Source organism: Ambystoma mexicanum, chromosome 3p (assembly GCF_040938575.1).
Source record: "Ambystoma mexicanum isolate Mex_15411 chromosome 3p, UKY_AmexF1_1, whole genome shotgun sequence".
Taxonomy (NCBI): domain Eukaryota; kingdom Metazoa; phylum Chordata; class Amphibia; order Caudata; family Ambystomatidae; genus Ambystoma; species Ambystoma mexicanum.
Genome location: NC_090925.1, coordinates 1,083,579,720 through 1,083,606,258, shown reverse-complemented (window position 1 = coordinate 1,083,606,258; position 26,539 = coordinate 1,083,579,720). Strand labels below are relative to the sequence as shown.

The 26,539-nt window shown below is 48.8% G+C and overlaps 1 protein-coding gene across 4 annotated transcripts in view; it reads left to right on the top strand.

Moving 5' to 3' along the window:
- The window catches only part of RBM27 (RNA binding motif protein 27), a 1,859,884-nt gene that overhangs the window by 976,192 nt on the left and 857,153 nt on the right, over nucleotides 1-26,539 (top strand). For 3 of the 4 annotated variants that reach the window (XM_069652445.1, XM_069652444.1, XM_069652442.1), the window contains one exon: nucleotides 10,424-10,513. The exons of the other annotated variant lie outside the window; for it this stretch is intronic. In XM_069652445.1, coding sequence (XP_069508546.1) covers nucleotides 10,424-10,513 — 90 coding nt within the window. The remainder of the gene's footprint in view (nucleotides 1-10,423; nucleotides 10,514-26,539) is intronic. 4 annotated transcript variants of the gene reach the window in all.

The following is a 26,539-nucleotide window of genomic DNA, read 5'->3' as shown; positions in this document are numbered from 1 at the left end:
AAAGGTTCCTCAGATCTCCTCAGATAGTGGCCATTCTTCGGGATGTGATCAGGGACATGCTCCCGCCGGCCCCTATGCCTGCGCCTATAGTCATTCCTCCTATGGCTCCAGCGCTGCAGGCGCCGGTACAGTCCCGGCTGCCCTTGCTGCGATGCCTGCTCCCCTGTCTCCCACAGTTCAGATGGATCCACACCAGCCTCCGGCTCTGTTCCCCACACTGCATCCCTCTGCGCCCAGCACTCCTCCGGACCAGCCGGACACTGACCAAGAAGAGGACCCTGGCACGCCGTCATCAGCTGAGGCATTCCACGTACGGCTCGCAGGTTTGGCAGAGTACTTGAGGGGTTCCTCAACCCGAGGTCGAACTGGAGTCGGGGGTCCTGGCTGAGGTCCTCACTCTACGCCCTGTGGCTAGTTCGGGGATCCCTATGCAGAAGGATGTCGTCGCCTTGGCAAAAAGGGGTGGCTTAAGCCTCACTCGGCCAAGCCTGTCAATCGGCGCCTCAGCGCTAAGTATAGGAAAATGGAGGGGGATATACTGTTGCTGTCAGCACACCCTCAACTCCACTCTGCGGTGATCGCTGCAGCGTCACTCTACTCACAGCCTCAGTCGCCCTCAGCCTCCTCGTCCTCGGTGCTGTTAGGCAAAGAGAAGATGATATTGGAAGCTTGCGAGAAGAAGCTTTATTCCAAATCCTCACTGCACCTTCGTCAATCCAACACGGATGCCATGCAGGCAGCAGTTGACCAGAGGCTTTGGCAGGAAATAGCCGACTTCCTTCCAGAATGTCTGGTACAGAGCCAGGTACGTTTCAAGGCGAGACTGGCGGAGGCTAAATTGGTGGCACAAGACATCATGGAGTCCACCGTGGCCCACATTGACACCTCTGGCCGGGCCATATGCATCGCCAAGGGCATGAGAATAACTGCCTGGCTTCGGGTCACTAAATTCAACCCAGGCGTCCAGGAGCGCATATTGGACCTTCCATTCAAGGGTGGTGACCTCTTTCACTCCACCACTGATGAGGAGCTAGATAAAAAGAAAAATAGTGCCCAAACTGCGAAGTCTTTATCCTTACGAAGTTCACACCCAAGCCGTACACTCGGTCGTATCAACGCTTCGCTAAGGGGTGAGCGTTCAGGGGTTTCTGGGACTTCCAAGAACGGAGGTCTAGGCAGCCTGACTGTTCTGAGTCAGCACTGGAGCAAGCAACAAAAGTAGGGGAGCAAGGGCCTTGTTTAGTCCTCCGCGACAGGCTCCGAGGGAAAGAAGGAATGAAGCGCCCCTTTGGGTCCACGTGTCTCCGGTGGTGGCAGGCTTGCCCTTCACGCACAGTTTTGGCGTCAGAAGTTTGCGGGGCCCTGTATCCTATCAGTAGTGTCCATGAGGAACCGTCTACCGAGTCCTCCCTCTCATCCCTCCTCCTCTCCCCTCCACTCCCACAGATTAGGATAGCAACTCTGTTGGCAGAAATTCAGTCGCTCGTCTAGAGCTAGACAGTGGAAGAAGTCCCACCCTCCAAGCGAGCATTGGGCTTCTATTCCAGGATTTTCGCCATACAAAAAACAACCAGGCTGGCCTAAGAGTTGTGTTGGACCTCTCCACCCTCAACCTATCTCTCCCTCTTCAAAAATTCAAGATGGTTATGCCGGCACTCATAGTGGAGACACTGTGCAGCGGAGACAGGATGTGCTGCCTGGATCTGAAGGACGCTCATCTACACGTCCCTATTTGGCAGCCTCATCAATGCTTTCTGTGGTTCAGGATCATGGGCTGCCATTTCCAATACAAGGGATTTTCTATCAACCTCAAGAAGTCTCAGCTGCAGCCTACTGTGAGCCTGACCTTTCTGGGCCTCATATGGGACACGAGCTCTGAGAGTTTTCCCCTCCGAGGACCATATCATGGCCATCAAGAGGTCCGTAAGTCACTGCCTCAGCCGAGAGGTGACCTCGGCCTGGTGTTACCAGCATTTACTAGGGATCATGGCACCGGTCCTACTGGGCGTCCCCCACACAAGACTCAAGATGAGATTACAGCTGCACTTTGCAGCCTCATGGAATTGGGAGCGGGTCTCTCAAGCAGTGCTTGTCAGCATTCCTCCTTCTCTCCACCCGGATCTCGCCTGGTGGTTCAGAGACTGCAACCTGCGCACTGGCAGGCTCTTCCGGCAGGCACCCCCTCGGGTAATTATCACCACAGATTCCTTCCTGGAAGGCTGGGGGCTATGCTGGACAACCACAGTGGCCATGGAGTCTGATCCCTGCAGGAGCAGGAATCTCATATGAACTGGGTGTAGCTGAAGACTATCTGGCTAGCTCTCAAGACTTTCCTTCCCCTCATTGGGGTCAAGGTCGTCCTCATCCAGACGGACAACTCCACTAGCATGTATTATGTCAAACAAGCAGGGTGGCACCAGGTCCCCCTCTGCGGTTCAGCCTAGCGGTCAGCATGTGGGAATGGGCCCTGGCGAACCACATCTACCTGACTGCAATGCACCTCCCGGGGCAGTCCTTGGAAGCGGACAGGTGCAGCAGATTGGGAGCAGACCATGACGAATGGCAATTGAACGATCGGGTCCTGCTCGGGGTCTTAAGCAGATGGGGGCATCCTCGGGTGGACCTCTTTGCCTCCTGGTCTAACAAGAAGTGCCAGCAGCTAGCGTCCTGGCATGGGCAAGGCCCCGGCTCCCTGGACGACGCATTCCTGATAAAGTGGAATGGCATGACGGCGTATGCATTCCCTCCCACACCCCTGATACACAGGGTGATCTGCAAGATGAGTCGTGTCACCTCTGTATCATTCTGATAGCTTTGTGGTGGTGGGCAAGACTGTGGTTCTCGGAGCTCCTTAGCCTCTCGGACAGGCAACCCATTCACCTGCCACTGGGCCCAGCTCACCTCCTCTCGCAGCAGGGGGGCAGGGTCATCCACCCCGCTCCACAGAAATTAGCCCTTGCAGCATGGTTCCTGAACAGGTAACGCTGAAGCATCTGAGCCTGTCTCAGGCTAACCTGGATATCATTCAGGGCGCTAGGAGCAGGTCTACTAGGAGCCAGTACAAGAGTAAATGACTTGCACATTGGACGATGTGCTCTCATTCTCGGCACACCTCGCTCACCCAGGGGTGCAAATAGACACCTTCCGCACCTACTTGGCAGCCATAGGGTCTACCGGAATTCTGAGGAGGAAGTCTTCTCCTCCTCCCCGGTGGTTAAGCGGCATCTGGCGGGCCTCACCAGGCTCTACCCGGCCATCAAGAAGCCACACCCCGTGTGGGATCTAAATGTAGTGTTGGGAGCCCTGGCATACAAACCTTGCGAACCAATGGCGGCCACAGATTGGTCACAATTAAAAAAGCTTTGTTGGTGGATCTCACCTCTGCTCGCAGAGTCACCGAGATCCAGGCTCTGGTGGCATCAGAACCCTATACTACTTTTCACAAAGATAAGGTGGTCCTGAGAATGCACCCCGCGTTCCTACCTAAGGTAGTCTCTGCTTTCCATCTAAACAAGGAGATAGTTTGTCCTAGGTTTTTTGTCGATCCTAAGGACGATGCTCAGAGGGTCCTACATTGTCTGGATGTCAGACGCACTCTGAAATTCTATCTGGACAGGACCAACCGCTTCTGCAAGTCAGACGCTATGTTTGTCACCTTCGGGGGTGGGGGGAGGGGGTGGTCAAGGCCAGGTTATCAGGCACTCTAAAGCAAGGTGGATGGTTTTGGCCATCAAGGAGGCCTATGAGGGGCAGCACTAACCACTTCCAGCTAACATGCACCCCCACACTGTCCGAGCCAAGGCACGGCTTTCGCATTCCAGCGGCAGGTCATGTGGCAGGTCATCAGCATGGCGGCCACCTGGGACTCCCCTTTGGCTTCCTGTAAGCACTGCCGTTTGGACGCCGGCTGTAAATCAGATACAGCTTTCGGACAGGCGGTTCTAAGGAACTTGTTCCCTTAAAGAGGGTGTCCTCTCCACCCTCGGGCTACATTCACTTGTAATCACCCATGCAGTATGGAGGAAAGGGGGAACAGGACGTAGGATTAATTAATAGTACTCTTACGTCCCGTCCCCTTTCCTCCATACTGCATGGGCGTCCCTTCTGAGGGATGGGAGACGGAACCTTTTTCACCAGAAAAAAACCTCCCTCCCCAGAAAATGTAGAGGCGCATGGGGGTGCGGTCCTGGGAGCATGCACTGCCCTGACTCCGCCCTCTGGCGCCCCACCTCAGTCCCCTGCTGACGGGGAACGAGCCGAATTCATCAGCGCTCCTTGGTTGGCTTCGGCCATGTAATTCCACGCACGGATACTTATTCCCTTTGTCTTTTTTGTCTTTTTTTTTATGATTCAATTACTCGGTCGTCATGCTCCTCCACGGCGAATGTCAAATGCCACAGGGTTCAGCAGGTGTCCATCCAGTGACAGGCTCTTCCCAACTTCAGACCCCCACAACCTCTGCCTTTGTTGCCTTGGCCCAGACCACGGTTGGTAAGCTTGTACCGCGTGCAACGCCCTTTCCTTGAGGTCTCTGAAGAACAGGCTAGCCAGGTGGAGGGAGCTCTTCCAGAATTCACCTCCAGAGGACCTCAAGAACTTTGTGAAACATCGATCCAGGCCCAAGGTGTGACCCCTGTTTTCCGTCGCACCCCACAAGGGAGACTTCTTCCCAAGGACTAGCCAGCGCAGGAGGGGACCGCTCAGGTCCTCGTACCAGCACGTGCACCGAGGCTGCTCCTGCTACTGGCCTACAGGCTGAGGGATCCCCGGATCCTCCCGGTGACAGTGTTGCAGGCTTCTGGCAGGAATCTCAACAAAATGGCTGCCGGGCCAGACACGGGCACCCGTCCGACACCATTCCAGGAGTTCGGCCATGAACGAGTGTCAAGGTGGGATTGGCCTCAACCATGTATGTGGCCTACAGCCTATCCTTAATTTGCGCAGGGCAGTTTCCCGCTGCGTCCGTATGGGCAGGGTATGCTGCGGCTCCAGCATCCTCCCGCTACTCTGTCCTGTATCCCCTACCACTCCGCCGGCCTGTGAAGATAGGTTCTTTGAGAGGTTCCTCAGGCTCATGAAGTCCCCTCGGATGGGGGTTATCCTCAGGGATGCCATCAAGGACATACTCCCTCCAATGCTTCCGGCACCTCGGGCTCCTCCGCCGGCGCCCCTGGCCCCGGCGCAGCCTCTGGCCCCCAGCCGATTCCTCAGGTGGTTCGTACCAGCCTCCTCCACAGCCTCTGGCCCCGATACCCCAGCCGCCGGGTCCCGCTACTCCCGCCCCCCCCCACACCTACGCAGGATCATCCTGACCCACGGGATACGGATGAGGACGAGGACCCTGACACGCCCTCGTCAGCCAAGCCCTTCCACGAACATCTTGTGGGGCTGGTGGAGTATCTTGGCCTACCTCAATCCGAGGTCGAGCAACCGCCAGAGGGGATGCTTGCTGAGGTCTTCACGCGACGCCCCTCTGCCAAAACGGGAATTCCACTGCAGACCGATGTAGTCTCCCTGGCCAAAAAGGGTTGGCTCAAGTCCCACTCTGCCCAGCCGGTCAATCGACGGCTGGACGCCAAGTACAGGCAGATGGAGGGGGGATACACTCTTGCGATCTGCCCATCCTCAGTCACACTCCTCGTGATTGCTGCGGCCTCACTATACTCCAAGCCTCAGTCATCCTTAGCCTCCTCTGCGATGCTGCTAGGGAAGGCGGAGAAGATCTTAGAGGCATGCGGGAAGAAGCTGTATTCCAACGCGTCGTTGCATCTTCGTCAGGCCGATGCCATGCTGGCTGCCACTAACCAAAGGTTATGGCAGGAAATTGCGTACTTCCTCCCGGAACTCGCTACGCAGAGCCAATCACATTTCAAGGCGGAACTGGCTGAGGCGAACCTGGTGGCGCAGGACCTCATGGACTCCACTGCGGCCCATATTGATACCTCTGGCCATGCCATCTGTATCACCACGCACATGAGAAGGACAGCCTGGCTCCGTGCAACGAAATTCAACCCGGATATCCAGGAATGCATATTAGACCTGTCGTTCGAGGAGGGTTGGGGGGCCCTCTTTCACTCCACCATGGACGAGGTGCTGGACAAAAAGAAAAACAGCTCACAAACGGCCAAGTCTTTAACCATCTTGACAAAGACCATGGCCAAATTGTACACCCACTCGCAGCAGAGCTCCAACAAGGGGCGTACGTACAGAGGTATCCGCGGCTTCCAGGAATGGATGTCCAGGCAGCCGGACCGCTCACCGACTCCAAATAGTCGCAAGCAACAAAAAGGGGGGTGGGGGTAGTAAGGGTTTTTTCCAGTCCCCCCCCCCTCCTCCGCAACAGCCTCTGAGGGAAAGAAGGCATGACATGCCCCTCCGGGTCCACGTGTCTCCAGTGAGGGGCAGGCTTGCTCTCTATGCACGTTTCTGGCGCCAGAATTTCAGAGCCCTGGATCCTCTCCATAGTCTCCACAGGGTACCGCCTACCCATCCCAGCCTCTCCTCCCCTCCAGTCCCTCAAGTTGGGACAGCAACTCTTCTGGCGTAGTTCGTCCACTGCCTGGCTCTCTACGAGTGAACAGAAGTCCCAGCCTCCCAGCGAGGCTTGGGCTTTTACTCCAGGATGTTTGCCCTTCAGAAAAAGAACCAGGCGGTCCTGAGAGTTGTGCTGGACCTTTCCACCCTCAACCTCTCCTTACCCCTACAAAAATTCAAGATGGTAACGCCAGCTTTTATAGCGGACACATTGTGCAGGGGAGAGTGGATGTGCTCCCTGGATCTGAAGGATGCGTACCTACACGTCCCGATTTTGCAGCCCCGTCGTTCTTTCCATCAGTTCAGGATCATGGGCTACCATTTCCAATACAAGTTCTTTCCTTTTGGCCTCAACTCGGCCCCCAGGGTCTTTACCAGACACATGAATACCGTGGCTGCCCTCCTCAGATCGTAGGGCTTCCACATCTACCCATACCTAGATGACTGGCTCGTCAGGGCTACATCTCCGGAAGTGTTTCACCACTCTTTCCATGCCCTTATGAACACACTGCACGACCTGGGCTTTGTGCTCAATCTCAGAAAGTTGCAGCTGCACCTCACACAGACTCTGACATTCTTGGGCCTCATCTGGAACACTTGCTTCGACAAGGTTTTTCCATCGGAGGACAAGATCTTGGGGCCATCTGGAGGGCCACAACTCACTTCCTCTGCAGAGAAGTGACCTCAGCCTGGTGGTACCAGCATTTCCTGAGTCTCTTGGTGGCGGTCCTATTAGCTGAGGATGAGAAGGATTCAGCTGCACTTCGCGGCTTCATGGAACCCGAAGCGGGGCTCTTAATCCGAGATGATCAGTGTTCCTCCGTCTCTCCGCCCGGACCGCACATGGTGGTCCAGGGACTGCAACCTACTGACGGGCATGCATTTCCGGCCTCCAACCGTGCAGGTCACCATCACCTCGGACTCCTTGCTCGAGGGCTGGGGAGCCACCCTGGATGATCTCTCGGTCCACGGCACCTGGACTAGACAGGGGCAGGAATACCACATCAATTTGTTGGAGCTGAACGCCATCTGGCTAGCGCTCGGAGCATTCCTCCCACTCCTCAAGGGCAAGGTTGTCCTCATTCAGACAGACAACTCGACCAGCATGTACTAGGTCAACAAGCAGGGAGGCACCAGATCCCCTCCACTGTGCAGACTAGCAATCAGCATGGGGGAGTGGGCCCTGGAAAACAACATCTACTTCACAGCAGTCCACCTTACGGGGGAATCCAACCTGGAGGCGGACAGGTACAGCAGGTTGTGAGAAGACCATTTCGAGCGGCAGCTAAACGACCTAGTTATTCAGGAGATCTTCAGCAGATGGGGTCTCCCCCAGGTGGATCTCTTTGCCACCTGGCACAACAAGAAGTGCCCTCAGTTCGCCTCCTGGCAGGGACAGGGCCCAGGCTCCCTGGCCGATGCATTTCAGATTCAGTGAAACGGCATGACCGCTTACACCTTCCCGCCCACTCCGCTGATTCACAGAGGGATTTGCAAGATCAAGGAGTCTCACCAGTTCGTCATCATTCTAATAGCTCCTTGGTGGCTGGCCAGGCCATGGTTCTCTGAGATGTTCAGCCTCTCAGAGATGCCACCTATTCACCTTCCGACGGCCCAGCACATCTTCTGGCGCAGCAGGGGGGGCAGGGTCGTCCACCCGCGCTGCGCCACAGAAGCTAGCACTCAGCGTGGTTCCTGAGCAGGTAACGCTAAGGCACCACAGCCTCTCCCTGGCTAATCTGGAAATCAAACAGGGCGCAAGGAGCAAGGGTACCAGGGCCCAGTATAAAAGTAAATGGACCATGTTCTGCCACTGGGCAGACTCCACAGAAATTGACCCCCTGGCATGTACTTTGGACGGCGTGCTCTTTCTCGGCGCACCTCGCCCACTCTGGCGTGCAGGTGGACACCTGTCGCACTTACCTCGCAGCCATCAGGGCTTACAGAAACTCTGAGGGGGTCTTCTCCTCCTCCAATCGGATTGTCAAGAAATATGTGACAGGGCTCGCAAGACTCTGCCCGCCCATCAAGAGGCCTCTCCCCGTGTGGGATCTGAACTTAGTCTTGTGCGCCCTGACGCACAAACCGTTTGAGCCAATGGCATCCACGGACATCAGACTGGTCACCATTAAGACGACCTTATTAGTTGACCTCAACTCGGCTCGCAGAGTCGGCGAAATCCAGGCACTGGTCGACTCAGAACCGTACACTACCTTTCACAGGGACAAAGTAGTCCTGCGGACACACCCAGCATTTCTGCCTAAGGTGCCGTCTGCTTTCCATTTGAACGAGAAAATAGTCCTTCCTACGCTTTTTGCTGATCGTAAGGAGGAGGCAGAGAGCGTTCTGCACTGCCTGGATGTCAACTGTGCCCTGAAATTCTACCTTGACAGGAGCAAGAGCTTTGCAAATCAGACGCCCTGATTGTCACTTTCGGAGGTGCAAGACCAGGCTATCAGGCCTCCATATCCCGTTGGATGGTCTTGGCCATCAAAGAAGCATACGAGGGCCGGTACAAGCTGCTTCCGGGGAACATGCACGACCAGTCAGGGCCAAGGCAAGAGCCATCGCATTCCAGCGCCATGTCCCTTGGCAAGTCATAAGCAGGGCGGCCACTTGGGCCACTCGCTCGGCTTTCTGCAAGTATTACTGTTTGGATGCCGGCTCTAGATCTGATGCAGCTTTCGGACAGGCGGTTCTCAGGAACCTATTTGCTTAAGGATGGTCTCCTCTCCACCCTGGGGCTACATTCAGTTGTAATCGCCCATGCAGTATGGAGGAAAGGGGACGGTATGTAAGAGTAATTATAAGTTACTCACCGTAGTGACTAACGTACTCTTAGTCCTTAGTCCCCTTTCCTCCATACGTCCCACCATCCTTCCCCCCCCACCCCAAAATAATACTGGTGTCATTAGGGAATGTTAAATCTATTGTCGACGCATCAATGGGGAATGAGGTGTGGCACCAGAGGGCGGAGTCAGGGCAGCGCATGCTTCCAGGGTCGCACCCCTGCGCGCCTCTAAATTTGAAGGGGAAGCAGGTTTTTTCTGGTGAAAAAGATTCCGTGCAATATGGAGGAAAGGGGACTAAGTGTATGTTCGTCACTACGGTGAGTAACTTATCATTTACTCACGTGACTAACATACTCCTAGTCCATAGTCCCCTTTCCTCCATACGTCCCACCATCCTCCCCACTAATAGTACTGGTGTCATTAGGCAGTGTTAATATTGTCGACTCGTCATTAGGGACTTAGGAGTGGCGCCGGTGGACGTAGTCAGGGGAGTGCATGCTCAGAGGGCCGTGCCCTCGCGTGCCTTAAATTTAAAGGGGAAGAAGGTTTTTTCATGTGAAAAAGGTTCTGTCTGCCGTCCCTAGCGAGGGACGCCCATGCAGTATGGGGGAAAGGTAACTATAAATGTATTTAATTCTCTGTATTTGATGTTGTTTTTAATGTGCATGTTGTGTTGGGTAATTACCACGTTGTTGATTTGGCTATACAATACACAACTTGCCATGAAATTAATGGTCTTCCTTTGTTCAGCTATTGCCACAATGTTTCATTATAACTAGTCATTGCTTTACTCCATTATAATTGATATATCATTTTAATATACTGTATATGGATTTAATGCAATGTTTTTATTGAGAATTCAGACTTGATTTTCAATTTTTTAATCTAAAAATGCAGTTTTCCTAATGTCATATTTCATATTCTTTATTTTTTAACTCTTTACAAACGGATAATGCACTGGATATGAAGGATAAAAAAAAGCATACGTTTTCTAAATGCATACTCGAATGACCATTTCGAGTCTGCCTAAACTTCTGTTGCTTTATCACTTTTTCTGCAAGCCATGTAAAAGCTAATGTTTTTTCCATTATATCCAGTCTCTTGCAATTATCCTTTAACCCAGGGAATGCAACAGTTTCCCAGAAGTAGAGGGCCCATGTTGCCACCAATTAGTAAAAATACAGACGGTCAGTACACATTTTGTTTTTCTTTTGCATTTCAAATCTTTATTACGCTTGCATGCCTGCAATAGGAAGTGGCAGAAATTCTAGAAGCACAATCTTGGTACACATTTGTTTACTCTGGTATTGGTGCATGCTTTCATATGGGTGTTTTTGGGGTTGTGTGGGAAATGGCCTTAATTGTACCCAGAAGATAATGGGGAGGCTTGCATAAGTGCGTTTTTCACACCTAATGTTGTTTTGTGTAAAATTCTTATTTAAGGAAGAGCTTCTGTTCTGTGGTTGGTTCTTGCAATGAAACGTGTGCAAATATTCAAGCCTATGCAGAACTGCTGTTTCCATGTTGATGTTTGACATGTCATTTCATGTTGGGGAAATGGTTCTTTGTAAACATTTCAAGTACACTTCAGAGTTTGGAATGCCTCATTCATTCTGCTGCTTTGGGAATTCTTCCTACATTGATCCAATAATCTACACAGCCCCTTTTTTAGATTAGAAGGTTGCATGCTTATGTAAAATCTCTAAGCAGCAAAGTGTCTGTGAAGTGGCCATGCTCTTAAAAGAGCAGCTTATTGGCTACTGAAAATTCATGGTTTAATGCTTAACAAGTATTGAGCATTAATCATAGTATTTCACTTTAGTTAATAAGAGTAATTTTGTCTGCTCAAAGCTCATCCCCAACCCTGAGTAATGGGTTCACTTCCATGCGTGGGTTCCTCTGTGGCCTTAATATCAAAATGGTTCACTATTTTCCTGACATGTAGGGATATTCAACTTTCCTGTTTATGGAAGCTGCTAGGAAATGTTTGTGTAAGTGTATGCTTTGAAGAAAGCAAATACCATGAAATAGAAACCAATCCCTTGGGAAGATCTTGCGTTAATAACCAACCCAGACACGTTGAAGACTAATGAAATTAATTTGAATGCATATTTCTGCCTAATACATACTCAGGATCACCCATCTCCAACACAACACCCATTATGATTTCTCTATGTCGTAAAATGTTGCAGTCACCTTGTCTTAACAAAAGAGTTGACAGTAGGTTTTAAAATCTTTAAATTACACAAAGGATTATTGGACTTGCGGAGCCAGGTAGTAAAAGAATGCACACTCAAATTTGTCAAAGAAATAATTTCATACGTTCTCTTTTGCTTAGTTTTTTTGTGTGTACTTAAAATGGTTTGCCTTCAAATTAGAACAGCATTAGGAGACAATGTTTTTATTATTATTGAAGACTACAGCCTTGAAATTACTAAAACTTCAATCTTTAGATTTTATTGTGGCATTCTTTTAAAATTGTATGTGTTCATGCTGCTAATATTTGAATATTGCATCTGCTCGTAAGTTGTACCACTGCACCTGCTATACAACAGCGGGAAATGAAATTGCTTTTCATCTAATTAGCTGAAATAATCACCAAAAGATAGAACTGATCCTTTTCAGATTAAAGAAAATAGCATCCTACCATGAGGTCTTATACAGAGCCATGTCAGTACTGAAAATAATTTTAGCAGCGGTGTAAACTGATGGGTTGATTAAAAGGCTATACAAATGTATACAATGCACAACTTAAGATGTTTTACTAATTTTCCAGCTCACAGTTACTGGTTTGTTTACGTTAATTTCTGCCCCATATGTTGTGTTTTCTAAAAGGTATTTGGTTCATTATGATGTTTACAGTTTATTGAGCTGTATGCTTTGTAATTTAACATCTTGTTCAACTCTAAGGTAAAAAAAATTACAACACTTGTGTTGTGTATTCGTTTCCTTCTGCTGTATTTGGACAACAAGAATGGGTTAGAAAAGTGTACAAGGTTCAAGATGTAATTGTAATAGTAATGGGTTATTTATAACGTGCTTAATACCCAGAGGTTTCTAAGCTCGGACCCGGGGATCGAACCTGAGTTGCTCTGCCATCGTCTTGCTTCCAAGACGAGCGCGTTGCCCCTGAGCTATCCTCCCGAGATGGGATATGGGTATGCAAATAAGAATGTTAGAGGGATCCTTTTGAGAATTTTGGGTGGATGTTTGCACTGCTCAGAGGCTTCGTTGAGAAGTTGAAAAACATTTTGTGCTACATTGAAGTAAAGAGAAGAGCCTTTCTTAAATCAGCCAAAAGGGCATCAGAGAGTGAGGCTTATTTGAGTGGTGTAAAATACCCAATTGCAAGCCTTTTGTTGTTTTTAGATTTTTGTTTTAAATATTTTAGATTACAAAGGAAAACAAAATGAGAGCCGACAGGACCGATGTAAACCACAAGACAGATAGCACGTCTTTAGAAACCATCAAAATATTTAACCAGGTGATGTAGCACTTCTTGCAAATAAAACATAGTACCAACAAAACCTTTATAATTGTCCACATCCCACCTACTTCAAAGGTAAGGATGTTGGGCTGAGTGAGGCAGAGTGGGTAACACTTCAGTAATTGGGTGATAATCACTTGAGTAATCCATTCTCCCAGGTCACCGGGTGGATTCATCAAGCAGAACATGCTAGATGTCCCCACTAATGGGCGTAGCTCCCAAAACAAATCTCAGTAACTGGCAGCAAAAGGGCACGAAGTGAAATGGCCCTCTTACGTTCTCAAAAAACCTTTTGCTTCCTAAAATGTTGTGAAGACATAAATTGTAGCCTTGTCTAATGCGGATCTCGCAGGATGAAGGATCTTGTCCTGAAAACCTATGTGGACCTGATCCTTACTCCCTGCAAAAAACTACTGCCTCCTACATATTGACACCTAGCTCAGATCTGGGAAGAATATCCTCTGGTCTTTTTACTTGCTGGTTAGTGCCACTAGAACCCAAGGTGTGCCTCTAAGTCAATTTGGCTCTCACTGTACCACAGCTCTTAGTGGTTCGCTCTAGGTCCTTTTTAGGTAGCCTGTCTGCTTCAGCAATTGCATTTGTGAGTCTGGAGATTACGGTTATAAACAGGGATAACCTCTTGACTAATACCTTCAGAATCTCTTTTTGGACATACACAACCCATATGTTCCCAGGCGGTACACAGTCTTAAAGAGATTCTAATCGGCTTTCCATGTAGAAGATCAAAGCATACATAGCGTCTTTCAAGACATTGAGAGAAGGCATAGCCTCCCTGAGCCTCGTGCTTGCCAGATTCCACAGTAGTATTTGTTTGGAAAGAGTTATTTTAGGCAACTTTCCCTCCATCTTCAATGGACTCCCAAACGTTTTGTTTTTGAGCCTGTCCTAACTTTTTACAGAGAAGTGAATCCTTCAGTTTCACTTTTGTCGTGGGGAAACTGATCAGTCCTTCAGACTATCAGTACTGGGATACTGTTTCCCCTTTTGTCTTTTGGTTTTGACTTGTTTTGGTAACTTTTCTAACAGTGCACCCAGCATCTTAGAATGCAGTGCATGGGGATACTTTTGTATCGCCCGAGACTTTTACACTCAGGATTTTTTTTTACTTTTATATGTGCCTAAAGACAAGCTGGTGGCAGTAGTCACATTTTTACTATTTAAAAAAAAAATAATAATTTTTAGTTCTATCACCAACAAAAAACAAACATTGCTGTATATGTTCTCACATTTCACAATTCGGCATATATCATTCAATGTCTGCTGCCTACCCCTCCCTCCCCCCACCCCCCTGTGCGAGCCTACTCCACTTCGCGGTCTGAGTCTTCTTCTTCCGAAGGGGTTTCTTTTCCTGTGTCCTCATCAGGGTCTTGATCACTCGACCAGTCATGGGTGGGCCCATATAATGTGGCCACTAAGTGTTTCCAGGTTGTCAGGGTTTCTGCCTCCCCCCCACCCCCTCTATTGCCTACATTTTTACTATTTTTGCAGTATTTCTTGTGTGCACATCCGCATTTACCACGTATGGCTACTAAATGTGGCTAGTGCACTAAAATGGCCATATGTCAAGGTTTTTCGCTTGGTCTTTGCCCATATTGTTTCCATGGCCTTTTTCCTACCTTCTCAGGTCAGGAAATCCCTAATTTGGTCATGCATTTGCCCAGGAATGCTGCATCTTTCACATTCTAGTGTATGACATGTTTGCCTGGGCCCAGGAAGTGGGTGGGACGGTCTGGCCCCATTCCACAAGTGAGGTGCTTGAAAGTCTTGTGTGCATGCATGAGTGAAACCCACAGTGGTCCCCGATTTGACCACTGCTTGCTGAGTGGGTGGTGCAGATCCTTAACATTGGTGGGTAGGTTTATTCCATGAGCTGGATGTGGGATAAGAAAAGGACTCCTGCAGACATTGTATTAGAGCAGTGTTGGAGCCAAGTATCCTGTGTAGCCATGCAGCCGACTGAAGACTAGTGGTCGACTCCTGAAAAGGCCTGGAAACCTTTCCTGCAACTGTCCCGGTGAAGCCCTGCTGGACTACCTGATTACGGTGCTTCGATCCTTGGAGTGGTGGGAGCAACCCGTCTTTATGTCTTATCACATTCCTGCTGCTTTGAGCCTTCGGAATCCTCCCTGGACCACCCGTTGGATCGACCAGCTCTGAATTGGGCTACTGCGACAGATGCATCGCCGTTCTGAAATTTTGTCTTGAACTTCAGTAGTCACAGCACATCCTAAGTCACCTTCCAGCCAGGTTTCCACTTCCCAACATCAAGGGATCCTGCATGGAAAACAGTTATTAGACCTCGACTGGTGAGACGCCTGCTGTAGCCCGTGTGAGGTGACTATCACTGGAACTGGCTTACTTCTATTTGGTTGTTTCCTGAAGAGACCTGCCTTGGTGCCTGCTGCATTTCTTCTTCTGAAAGGGTTGTACTCTGCTCATGGACCCGACCGGAATCTACCCTGCACGCGCAGCTCTTTGGTGACTTCTACTGGATCCAACAGTTTGAAATAAGAACTCCAGCGACCCTTTGTGCGCCCCCCCCAACACCACTCCCCCTCTCCCCAGTCGACTTGCTATGCCACTTAGTGAAAATCTGAGTAAGGTGGTGAGTAATCGCAACACTTGCAACCATCCCTATGTCCTCGGTCATCAATTAGTGAATAACTTTGATTTATTCCATTCCTTTGCTTTTCAAATGTTTGTTGTAAAATCTGTTGCACGAGAAAGAAAACATATCTTGCCTCTAAAATCCTTAGTCTTCTGGAACATTTTCCACCACCTCAATAACTCTTCCTGCCATTACCCCTCTCCTAAAAGAAACTTTGTGACTTTTGAGCACAAGGCCCCATTCAACATGGGAATTGGGCTTCTAAAGTATATATGTTTTATAACTGAGTGTTGTAATATTATTACCTGTTTGATTCTTTTTTGTAGTATGTCTTGGACCTGTATAATTATAGTATTTTTGTACTTGTATGTCAAAGCAGAAACATTGTGTATTTCACTCTGTGTACTCAATGCGGACCCCTGACCGCACTCGCTCACTCCTTAGACTAAGGCTTGACCACTCTGCATGCTCCCCTTCACTATCACTAGGGTGATCTCCTGAAATCTGTCCACCAGGCCAGATTTTAGAAATCCATCTTAACAGTTACCTCTGCCCTCACCGAGGTTGATTCCATTCCTCCAATAAAAAATCCATTAAAGCCATATGTGCATCCATGGTAGGGAACGTTCTCTTGAGCCTGTCACAGGAGTCAAAAATCTTGCTTTAGCTCTTGAACATACTTGGAAGAGGTCGCTCTCTCTATTATCATCCCTAATATCCCTGTCAGGCATCTGGCATTACCTCGGAAACTGTTGTACCTCGGATGGCAGCGCTGCATAAGCAAAGACCTGCCTTGAATATTAGGGAGGAGATGGCATGCCTGTAGATGGCGGGGGTGTCCGGTAGGTAGTTCCTCCATCAGCAGCTAAAGTGTAGCCTCTGAACTGTCTGAAAGCAGCATGTGGCCTTGCTAGGAGTACCCTTGATTGTAGTTTATCTTGGGGGACAAGTTGAATCGAAGGTCGTCAAGGAAAGAAACAGGTAGTGACTACTGTACGCCTAGTTCATAGTGCCCTTTCCTCCACACTGTTGGGAGTCAGTCCCATATAGACGGGACCAGAGCCTCTATTGCACCGTAAAGAAAACACGTTTAATTTTATTTTAGAGCACACCGGGGTGTGCCAGGCGTGCCCACCCATGCCGACTCCGCCCAACTACCTCAACCAGCAGTCCTCTTGATGGGACTGAACTCCTCTGCACGGCGACAATTTCTTTCCACAGCGCAGACTTCACACATTTTTATTGATTTGCTGCACACAAGCTCTTACCTTCATACCTCTGCGTATGTCTGTGATAACCGGGTTCCTTCCCTGTTACGCTCACCTGACTCCCACGGAGGCGCTGGCCTGGTTCGCGCTGCTGTGACCTCTTCTAAGGTGATGCGCAGGGTTCGGAAGACGGACTGGACCGGGCCCCCAAATCTGGCTTGTCTGGCTCGCAGAAGTATCCTTCTGTAGGCGAAAATAGGGGATTAACTGTCTGCGGGGTAATGCAATCGGCCTCCCACTTTCCCCTCTCACCCTCCTTGAAACCCTTCTGTGATTTCTCGTAGCGTCTCACCTTAGGATCTGGAAGGACGAGCTCTCCATCCTGCTTCTGATGCAGGGGCGCGTTGGTATCCAGTTACTTCACTGGATTTTCGGATTGGTGAGAGCCAAACTTGCTAGGCTTCCAGGTAAGTTTTTTTGATAAGATGTTCCCCTTGTGTCCATGCATTAATGTACTAATGCTAGTGTCTTTTTCCCCATAGGGGCCGGGGTACGGAATGCCGGGGAACAGGCACCGACCCGAGATGAGAGGTGAAATCCTTGTAGAAATCAGGTAAGTCTTTAATGAGCGTTTTTGGTAATGTATTTTCATTCGCTCATTAACGCTGATGTCTCTTTTTCCCCTTAGGGGCCGGGGTCCGGAAATGCCAGGATGCGGCGCGGACCCGAAATGAAGAGGGAATGAATCAACAGATAAGTCTTAACATTGAGATTTAGCTTTCCTTATTCCCTTCTCTCTCACCTTTTGTTCTGGTGTTTTTCTCCCTAGGCGCTGGGGCGTGACTGCGAATCCGGATGATCGCTGCTGAACATGGAGGCGCCCTGTAAAGGTGTGTGGAATGCGGCGCTGCAGCGATCGACGCGATGAGCTTTTAAATTAAAGTCTTCCTTTTCAGGATTGTCGGCGAGATGTCTCCGGGATGCGGATTTTAGCAGGTAAGGACTTTTCCTTCTTCTGTTTTCTTCTTCTCTTCCTTTGCAGGTGATCCAGGATGCTGGCAGGTGTGGCAGAAGTCAGGATGCAGGAGCAGACACGGTGAGCGTCCAGCTGCTAGATGCAGAACAACGCGAAGCACGTGTGGCTGTTCGGGTGGGGTTTAAATAGCCTTGGAAGAAGTTCCAGGTATGTATCCTTCCTCCAATCAGGTATGTATCCTTCCCCGACCACGCCCGGATGGTAAATTAGTCCCACAGGTAAAGTAGTTCCTTTCAGGCCTCAAGGAGGCCGGGATCCTGCAGCATGGTCTGCATCAGGTAAGTGCACCCAAGCATTCCCATAATGAGCCTGGCGCCTATGGTGCCAGGACACTGTCCAAAGGGCCCCTATATGGGGTTGCTGGGTCCTTCCTTGGGGGCTGGATGTCCGCTTTCGGGGACGCCGGGCTTGATCCGGCTCCCCGGGAGCGGGCATCATGACATGCACCTCCTGTGGCAGGAAATGTCCTTAATCAGATACCATTAGCCTCTGTCTAAGGTGTTTGGGACCACCCATCAGTGGGATTCTTGTACCGCTTGTGGCATGTTAGGTTCCTGGACATTACATCAGTTGAACCCATCGGTGGAAGGACCTCTTCGGTGACGCCTCAGCGCCTAAAGGACTTTGCCAAGGTACACAGGCCTAGAATGCCGTGGCCCCCTCAGTTAAGCCGTATTCTGGGGAAAGTGGGTGTTAGCAACCTACTTAATGAACCCGCACAAACACTAGAAAACAGCAGATGTTGCCTCCTTATAAAAAGCTTCACTGTGTGGGTACTCGATACGAGAGAGACGGAACTAATGAAACCGTAATATAGAGAACTGATGAGACTATCTTCAAATAATAAAAAATTCTCATCTGGATGAACTGTAAATATCAAAGAGCACCAATCACTAGAGTACGATTTGAATGTTTGGACTTGGGTGAGCTCCTTAGTCTGAGATTGGCTGTGAATTTGAAGCCAAATGTCCTAAATGCGATGCTGGGCTAGAGGACTTGGCTCACTTCCTATTTTTTTTGTCTAGCCTATTGTGATCGGAGGAAAAAATCTTTTATCACTGTTCATAGGTAGAGGTTTCTCCCAACATAGGCCAGTTGGGTATTATCTGTTTAAAGTATCCACACCTGCTATAGCCCGGAATTTATCACTAAACGTAGGAACTAGCTGGAGAATACGGGAAAGGTGTCTAAAAGCAAGGCTCTTCATCTAGAAATAATTAGAGCCAGTTAAGTTGATTTTAAATGTACTCGCGTAGGAAAGGGCATTTATAGCACTACTTTTATCAAGTTTTAATGCTTTGTTCCTCCTTTTTAGATTAACTGTAGGTAAAGTTCTTATATTTTTATAACTTGTGATTTATTTTATGTATTGTAATGTTTTTTGACTTGATATGAAATTAAATTAAGAATGAGTTGTAACTTTGTGTTTTATCGACGTATATGCTGAATGTGTAGTATCTTTTAATCTCAGGGGGCACGAGTAAACGGTGGCCTAGTCACTGAGGGGTACCTCCCGGACAGCTGGCTGAGACTCCTGAAGCTCTTTTACCGGGTCCCCAGCGACCTAATATTTTGGGTTCCATGCCAGCAGGAAAAAGCCTTTGTGTTGCACACAGCCAAGGCTACCGTGATGAGCACAAAAATGGTTAAAAGCCACGGCAATACCATGAGAACTAAAATGGCCGACCCCAAGAAAAAGTCAAGCACAGACCAGTCAGCGGCCAAAGAACGTCCTTTACTATTTTGGAGGAAATGTGACACGGAAGGATATTAACCTTCTTCATCTTCCCCAGGCGAGCTGGCCAAATCCACCTCCATTGGCAGGGGGGGAGGGGGTGGTCATGATTTCGCTGATTTCCTTGCCTCCATTGGTCCCATGTGATGCATTCATCTCACAGACAAACTGGAACTCCTCATAGTGGAGCAAGACATATCCATCCTGCTCCATTGTCTTCATGGAACTGTCAGACGTACTGGGTTCCAGCGTTGCTTACTTACATGACTGCCAGCTCCCCCATCCGTGAACTTCACATGAACCCCTACTGTGTCTAATGTTTAGAGCCTGATGAGAGCTAGGGCAATTATTTTGAAGGGCTAATAAGAGCTTATACCCAAACCTCTGATGCCTGCAGCTCATCCAGCATTAGGCACACCAGCCGTTTCTAGTGCCACAGTGGGCACTTCTTCCAGTACCACTGGTGCCCCGGCTGTCTCTGGTGCTAACCCCACAGCAACAAATACCACCAACGGCGCTGCTACCACCAACCACTGCTCCAGATACTCCAGCGCCCAAGGACCCCTCTCCTGTTCCCAACCCAGTGAGGCGACACCCAAGACTCGGGGTCTCCCATTGCTAAATGACCTGCCGCCCAAGACACTCAGGACAGTCTAAGAATCAGTGAGTGACATTGATGAGCTGTCCCATGCTCAGCCAAAGCGTTTCATGACAGGATGGTCAGCTTGGCAGACTTCCTAGGCATGCCTCACCAGAGGGACATCAACAGGAGGCTGTAGTCCTTTGTGGGGTACTGGCTGTACTTTGCTTCAGCAGATCCAACCTTAACATTCAAAAATATGTTTTGGCAGTAGCTACAAAGTTGTGGGAAAAACATCACTCCAACTTAAGAATATGATCCTGGATGCCAGACACCGTCCCCTAGCATCTGAAAAGCTTTGCCTGACTTCTCACCCACAACCTCATTCATCAGTGGTAGCCTAAGCTTCCCTCTTTGCTAAACGATCTGTAGCGGGAACTGCATCCTTTTCTACAGCTCTCTTAAACAAAGAGGATACACTACTATAGTCCTTTTTGCCACAAAGGCTGTGGAGAGAATTGGGAGAATTTGTTTCTCTTTTTGCTTGTGTAGAAACGGGCCTTAAAGTTCGTATTGGCAGAGGCTAAGGTTGTGGGCCGGAACTCCTGGAGGTGTCGGTGCTTCATATTTACACAGCCAGTCGGGGATCACATTAGGAACAGACATGTGAAGGGTGTCATGGATTCATGACACAATGTTTTTTGAGCTCCAAGATCCTATTGTATACCTCCCATTTGACGCCCACGACCTCTTAGACTCTTCCATCAACGAAGAGGTACATAATCCACCCAGGCGGCTAAGTCGTTACAGTCCTTGCAAAATCAGGTTGGCGCCTTTTTCATCAGCCGGCCTTCTCTAAGGAATTTGCACAAAAAATAGGTTGGACAGTTTCGTGACTACTAGAGAGAAAAGCAAGAAACCTGACTTTTTACCAAGCGCACATACAAGAACTTATACTCAGTCCGTTTTTCATCCTCCTCAGAAGAAAAAAAGGAATGACCTACATCGGCAGGTCCACTCGACTCCAGGCGGCTGCAGACTCTCCCGTCACCTGAACAGCTGGCAACTCATTTCCCAGGACCCCTGGGCCATATCAGTAGTATTCAATGAAATCGGGCTCACGGTTTTGCCCAACCCCCCCCCACCCCCCCCCCCCCCGAATTCACTTATTCAACTCAGCTCCACTCTCCTGTTGTATGAGATACACAAATTGCACACAATGCAGGCCATAGAACCTGTCTCCCCCAGCCAGAGGCATCTGGGGTTTTACTTGAGAATCTTCTTGATCCCAAAAAAGAGCCAGTCAGGCCTGCAGCCTATTCTGGACCTCTCCAGTTTCAACCTCCATCTTCCCAACGAGAGGTTCAAGATGATCACACCAGCCCAAATACTAGGTTCTGTTCAGGGGGACGATTGGCTTTGTGCGGTGGCCCACAAGGGCACCTATTTACATGTTCCGATCTGGGAGCCACACCGGAAATTGCTCTGCTTCTCACTTGGCAGACACCGCTATGTATATCGGGCTCTGCCTTTTGGTCTTAATACAGCCCCAAGGGTATTCGCCAAGCTTATGGATGCCTTGGCAAATTCTTTTATTCAGTGGGATTCACGCATATATCCCTATGTGGACGATTGGCTTCTAAGGGCCAGGAGGTCCTTGCTGCTGCCCACACACTGGTGTGAGTACGCTCTTGGGTTTTTCAGTCAACTTCGACAAGTCTTCCCTAACCCCTACTCGGAGACGGACGTTCCTGGGGTTTGTGTGGGACTGGTGCCTGGGCAGGATTTTTCGTCCGACACAGTGCATCTCAGACATAAACCCTTTAGAACAAAAAGGTGCCGGCAGCTTGGTGGTACCAGTGGCTTCTAGGCCTCATGGCAGCATATGTTGTATGCATTCCTCGCGCCAGGTTGAAGATGAGACTGCTGCTGCATTTAAGCATTCCGGTGGCAGTACACTTGAACCAAGATCATCTTTGATGGTCCAATTCATGCCTTACCTACTTGGCGACCATCAGCGCCTACCTTTCTTCTCCGCTGTAAATCCCATCATGCAGAGACATCTGGAGGGCCTCCTACGTTTGCATCCCCAGTTATGAGATAACACGCGGTTTGGGACTTAAGTCATTTTAACGGTTCTGGCCCATAAATCATTTGAGCCCATGGCATCTTCTGATCTCAGATTCCTCTCCTAGAATTTTGCTCTGTTAGTAGCCCTCAGTTGGGCTAGATGGTTCAGCGAGATACAGGCTTTTCAGGCAGGAAAGGTCATTGCAGAGGGAACACTCCTAAAATGACATTCCTGGTTTAGAGACTTGGGGTTTAAGCCTGAGACACAGGCGGCCCTAATTAACATGGCCATCGAGGATAGTCTTCTCTTTGCCAAAGCTGTTGACCACCAGCTGGAGACATCAAAAGTAGTATAAAATCATCAAGACCCTTGGTCAAATTTCCAACAATCCAATTAAATATGCTGAAACTTTCGGGCTCAAGACTCAGGAAAGCCAAGCAGGAGCAAGTATGACTGGTGCCTACTTTTACAGTCCACATGCTCAAACATCCTATTAGTACAAGTAGCATGGGTTTTTCTGCAGGAAAGGACAAGGCAGAGCTGCATCCTCTAGGTGCGCAGCAGCCCCTGCCTCCAAATGATGGCCGGAGCACATTCCCTAGCACGCATTTCCAGTCGGGGGTTTGCATAACACTCTTTGCCCAGCAATGGGAGGTAATAACATCAGACCACTGGGTTCTAGATACGAAACCCCTTGCCACCATCCACCTCGTGTAGGACAAATGTCCTACGAACACCTCAACATCCTCAAGGAGGAGATCCAAATCCTACTTCAAAAAGGAGCCATCGAGTTTGTGCCCTTCATGGAACAAAATCAAGGTATTTATTTATTGTACTTCCTTGTTCCAAAGAAAGATCTAACAATGGGCCCAGTGCTGGACCTGCGCCCTGCAAACACGTATGTCAAACCCCATAAATGCAGGATGACAACGTTGCTGGACGTCGTTCCTCTATTGAAAGTAGCAGGGGGGATTACATGGCAACATTGGACATGAAAGATGCATACTTTCATATTTCAAGGTTACCAGCGCACAAAGAATACCTTGGATTCAAATTGAGAAACGAGCACTACCAATTCAAAGGGCTTCCATTCTGCATTGTCTCAACTCTCGGCATTCACGAAGGTCCTAGCAGAGGTGGCCGCCCACTTGCGAAGGGAGTCAATTCCAGTGTACCCTTACATAGACTGGTTTATTACCAGGTACTCGCCCCAGAGGTGCCTTCAAAACATGCAGCACACAATCAATCTGCTGTTCCAGTTGGGCTGCTCCATAAACAATAAGTAGAGTCCTAGTGTCCAGCCACGTAAAGCAATTTCTGGGGCACTAATCTAAACAGATGTCAGACCAGTCTACCCCTCCGAAGAGAGGGTCCAAAACATGCTGTTACAAACACCTCAGTACGTAGCGAGGAGTTGGGTGACAGTATGAAAGGCAATGCACCTGCTGCGAATGATGGCTTCCTGCATCTACCTAGTGACTCAGGCTCTGCTGCGCATGCATCCAATGCAAGAGTTGCTAGCGAAACAATGGTCGCAAGCAAGTGGTTTGTGGGACGGTCTAGTGGTGGTTTCGTAACTTCTGGTTCAATAGCTACAGTGATGGAACAGAAACAGTCTGCTAAATGGGCAAGCCTTTCCACACACCAGCGATCCAGGCACTCTCACAAAAGACGCGTCAATGACTGGGTGGTGCACTCACTTCCTACATCAGTGCTCAGGGCCTGTGGACACAGGCACTAACCAGGAAGCACATCAACTTTTTGGAACTACTAGCGATTCTCAAAGCACTTCAAGCGTTCAAGACTCAGCTAGCGCATAAGAAGTCCCCCGACACCTCTTCTCAAAAAAGTTCACAGGCCATACCGGGAACAAGTAATACTCATACTAATGGCTCCAATGTGGGCACGCCAAACCTGATTCTCACACTTGCAAATGATGTCCCTGTGTCCTCCCATGAAACTACAGTGCACGGACAACATGTTGACCCATGATCAGGGGACAACGCTGCAGCCCTCAGAAGTTGAACTTAGCTGCTTGGCTCTTGAGGTCATAGAATTTGGTCACCTAGACCAGAGGTGCATGTAAATGCTCAAGGAGGCACGCAAGCCTAATACAAGACACTGCTATTTTAACAAATGGAAACACTTTGTGTTATTGTGCAGAACACTGTCTTTTAGTTCAACAGACTGTTCACTGTCCAATACAGTCAACTACCTACTTGACTCAAGGTTGGTCTTTAACTCACAGTACACCTAGCTGCCCACTCCGCTTACACCATGTCCCACAGTAAGATTTCATGTTAGAAGGAAGGTGTCAAAAACTGTACCCTACTGTATCTCTAATCCTACTCCCAGCTGGGACCTCAATGTCATTGTCACAAGGCTCATGGGAGGGAGGGAGGGGGGGTGGTATTCGAGCCTGTGCACAAAGCCAGCCTTGAACATCTTGCGTACAAGACGGCCCTCCTAATAGTCATTACATCCATCAGAAGGGTTGTTGAACTACAAGCTCTCAGTATAAAACCCCTTCGCAGTAATACACAAAGACAAGGTGGTGCTACACACACATCCTCGCTTCTCGCCCAAATTCATACCTAAATTCCATGTTAATCAAACTATAGAGCTTCCTGCGTTTTTCCAGAACCCAACCAACACAGCAGAAAGAAGTCTACATACACTGGATGTACACAGAGCAGTCATGTTCTACCTTCAGAGGACAAGATCGATCATAAAAATATTTCTTTGTATCTGTAGCTGCTGGAAGAGAAGGGGACCCTATCTTTAAGGCAGCAATTTATAAATGGATGTTCAACTGCATCCAACTCTGTTAATCTTGCCAAGAGAACATTGCCTTTTAACCCCAAAGCACACAACTTGAGGCACTGGGGCAACTCTAGCCTTCATAGTAAATGTGCCTTTAGATGCAATTTGCCAGGCTGCCGCTTGCAGTTCAGTACACACCTTCATCCAACGTTACTGTCTGGACACACATTCTCGGGGTGATACACAGGTGGGGGACAAGCAGTGCTGAAACATCTCTTTCAGCGCTATCTTCTAACAACCCACCTCCTTTTACAGGTACTGCTAGCTAATGTAAGCAAAGCATGTGATTCTAAGCAGATCCACAAACCTCAGAAGGGATACTTTACTCACCGTAATCTTATTTCTGATGCTTTTTTCTGCTTAGATTCACTTGCACCTGCCTTTCCTCCCCTCTTGAAGTAGAATTTGCCTGGAGAAAAAGCATAGATCTTTCACACCTCATGGCCTCTACCTACACTCCATGCCTCCAATTTGCACTCCCTCTTTTCAGAAACAAATAATCTGAGGGACCAACATGTGAGAGATCATGGTTACAGGGTACGTCATATTAGGGATAGTATTACAGTCTCTCCCTGTAGACGTCCCTTTTCGAACTTCGTAAACCTCAAGTGCAATACTCTGCAACTTCCACTAGATGTCGGCCCATGCAAAGCATGTGAATCGAAGCAGATACAAGCATCAGAAATACGATTACGGTGAGTAAAGTATCCCTTGAGTTTAAATGGTACGTCAATAAAGAACCGATGAAATGCATCCAACAGATACCTTACCTGGGGGGGGGCTTGATTAACAGCAAAACCGATCTGCCTTGTCAAGTGGCCCTAAAATCAACATTTCAAACTTTGATAGCCCAGGGCAGATTGATTCAGAGGAAATACGGAAAGTTCTCAGTCTTGCCATTGATGTCCTCCTTTCTGGCAAAGTACGAACATACAGGGCGGAAGGTTTTTCTGACTCCATGGGAAATATGGCCATCACTAGGACTGTTCTGGAGAAAATTATTAAAGCGCCCCAACCTTATACCATTTTCAATCATCAGGTTTGAACTGGGTTTGAGCTCTTTCCAAGCAAGATCAATATGGAAAACTGTAGCACTGTACCGTCAATGTCTGATGCCCCGTCTGCCCAAAACCGCTGCAAATATTAGAGTCAACGCTAAAGATAGAGAGCCTTTATTAACAGAGTGGAGAAACAGCTTTGATTGACACCTTAACCAACGTAATGTGGATCCAGTAGAGTTAATTACCCATCCGGCTAGAGTGAAGTGATAACTTGGGCAAGATGATTGGATTAACTCGATCGCAGAAAAGAACCTGTTTATATTCCAAACAGCAATGAAAGAGGATCATAAGGTTGGGGTTCGCTCCCAAAGTATCTGATTACATTTCCAGACAGATGGTTCAGAAATCAGTTAATGCGTTTCAGGATGAACTTGTTTCTAACTAAACTGATCTTGAAAATCTACAGTCAGGTCTCCCTGCTGACTTGTAGGTTTTGCCTTAAGGAAGGGGAGGAAGAAAACACATAACCCTATTTTGTCAGTCGTTAACTGATATGTGAACCAAATACCTGGGCAAGATTGTTGAAGAAAGACATCTTCAAAACTCAAACATTTTGGTCATTTCTCCTCCGAGGCCAGTTTTA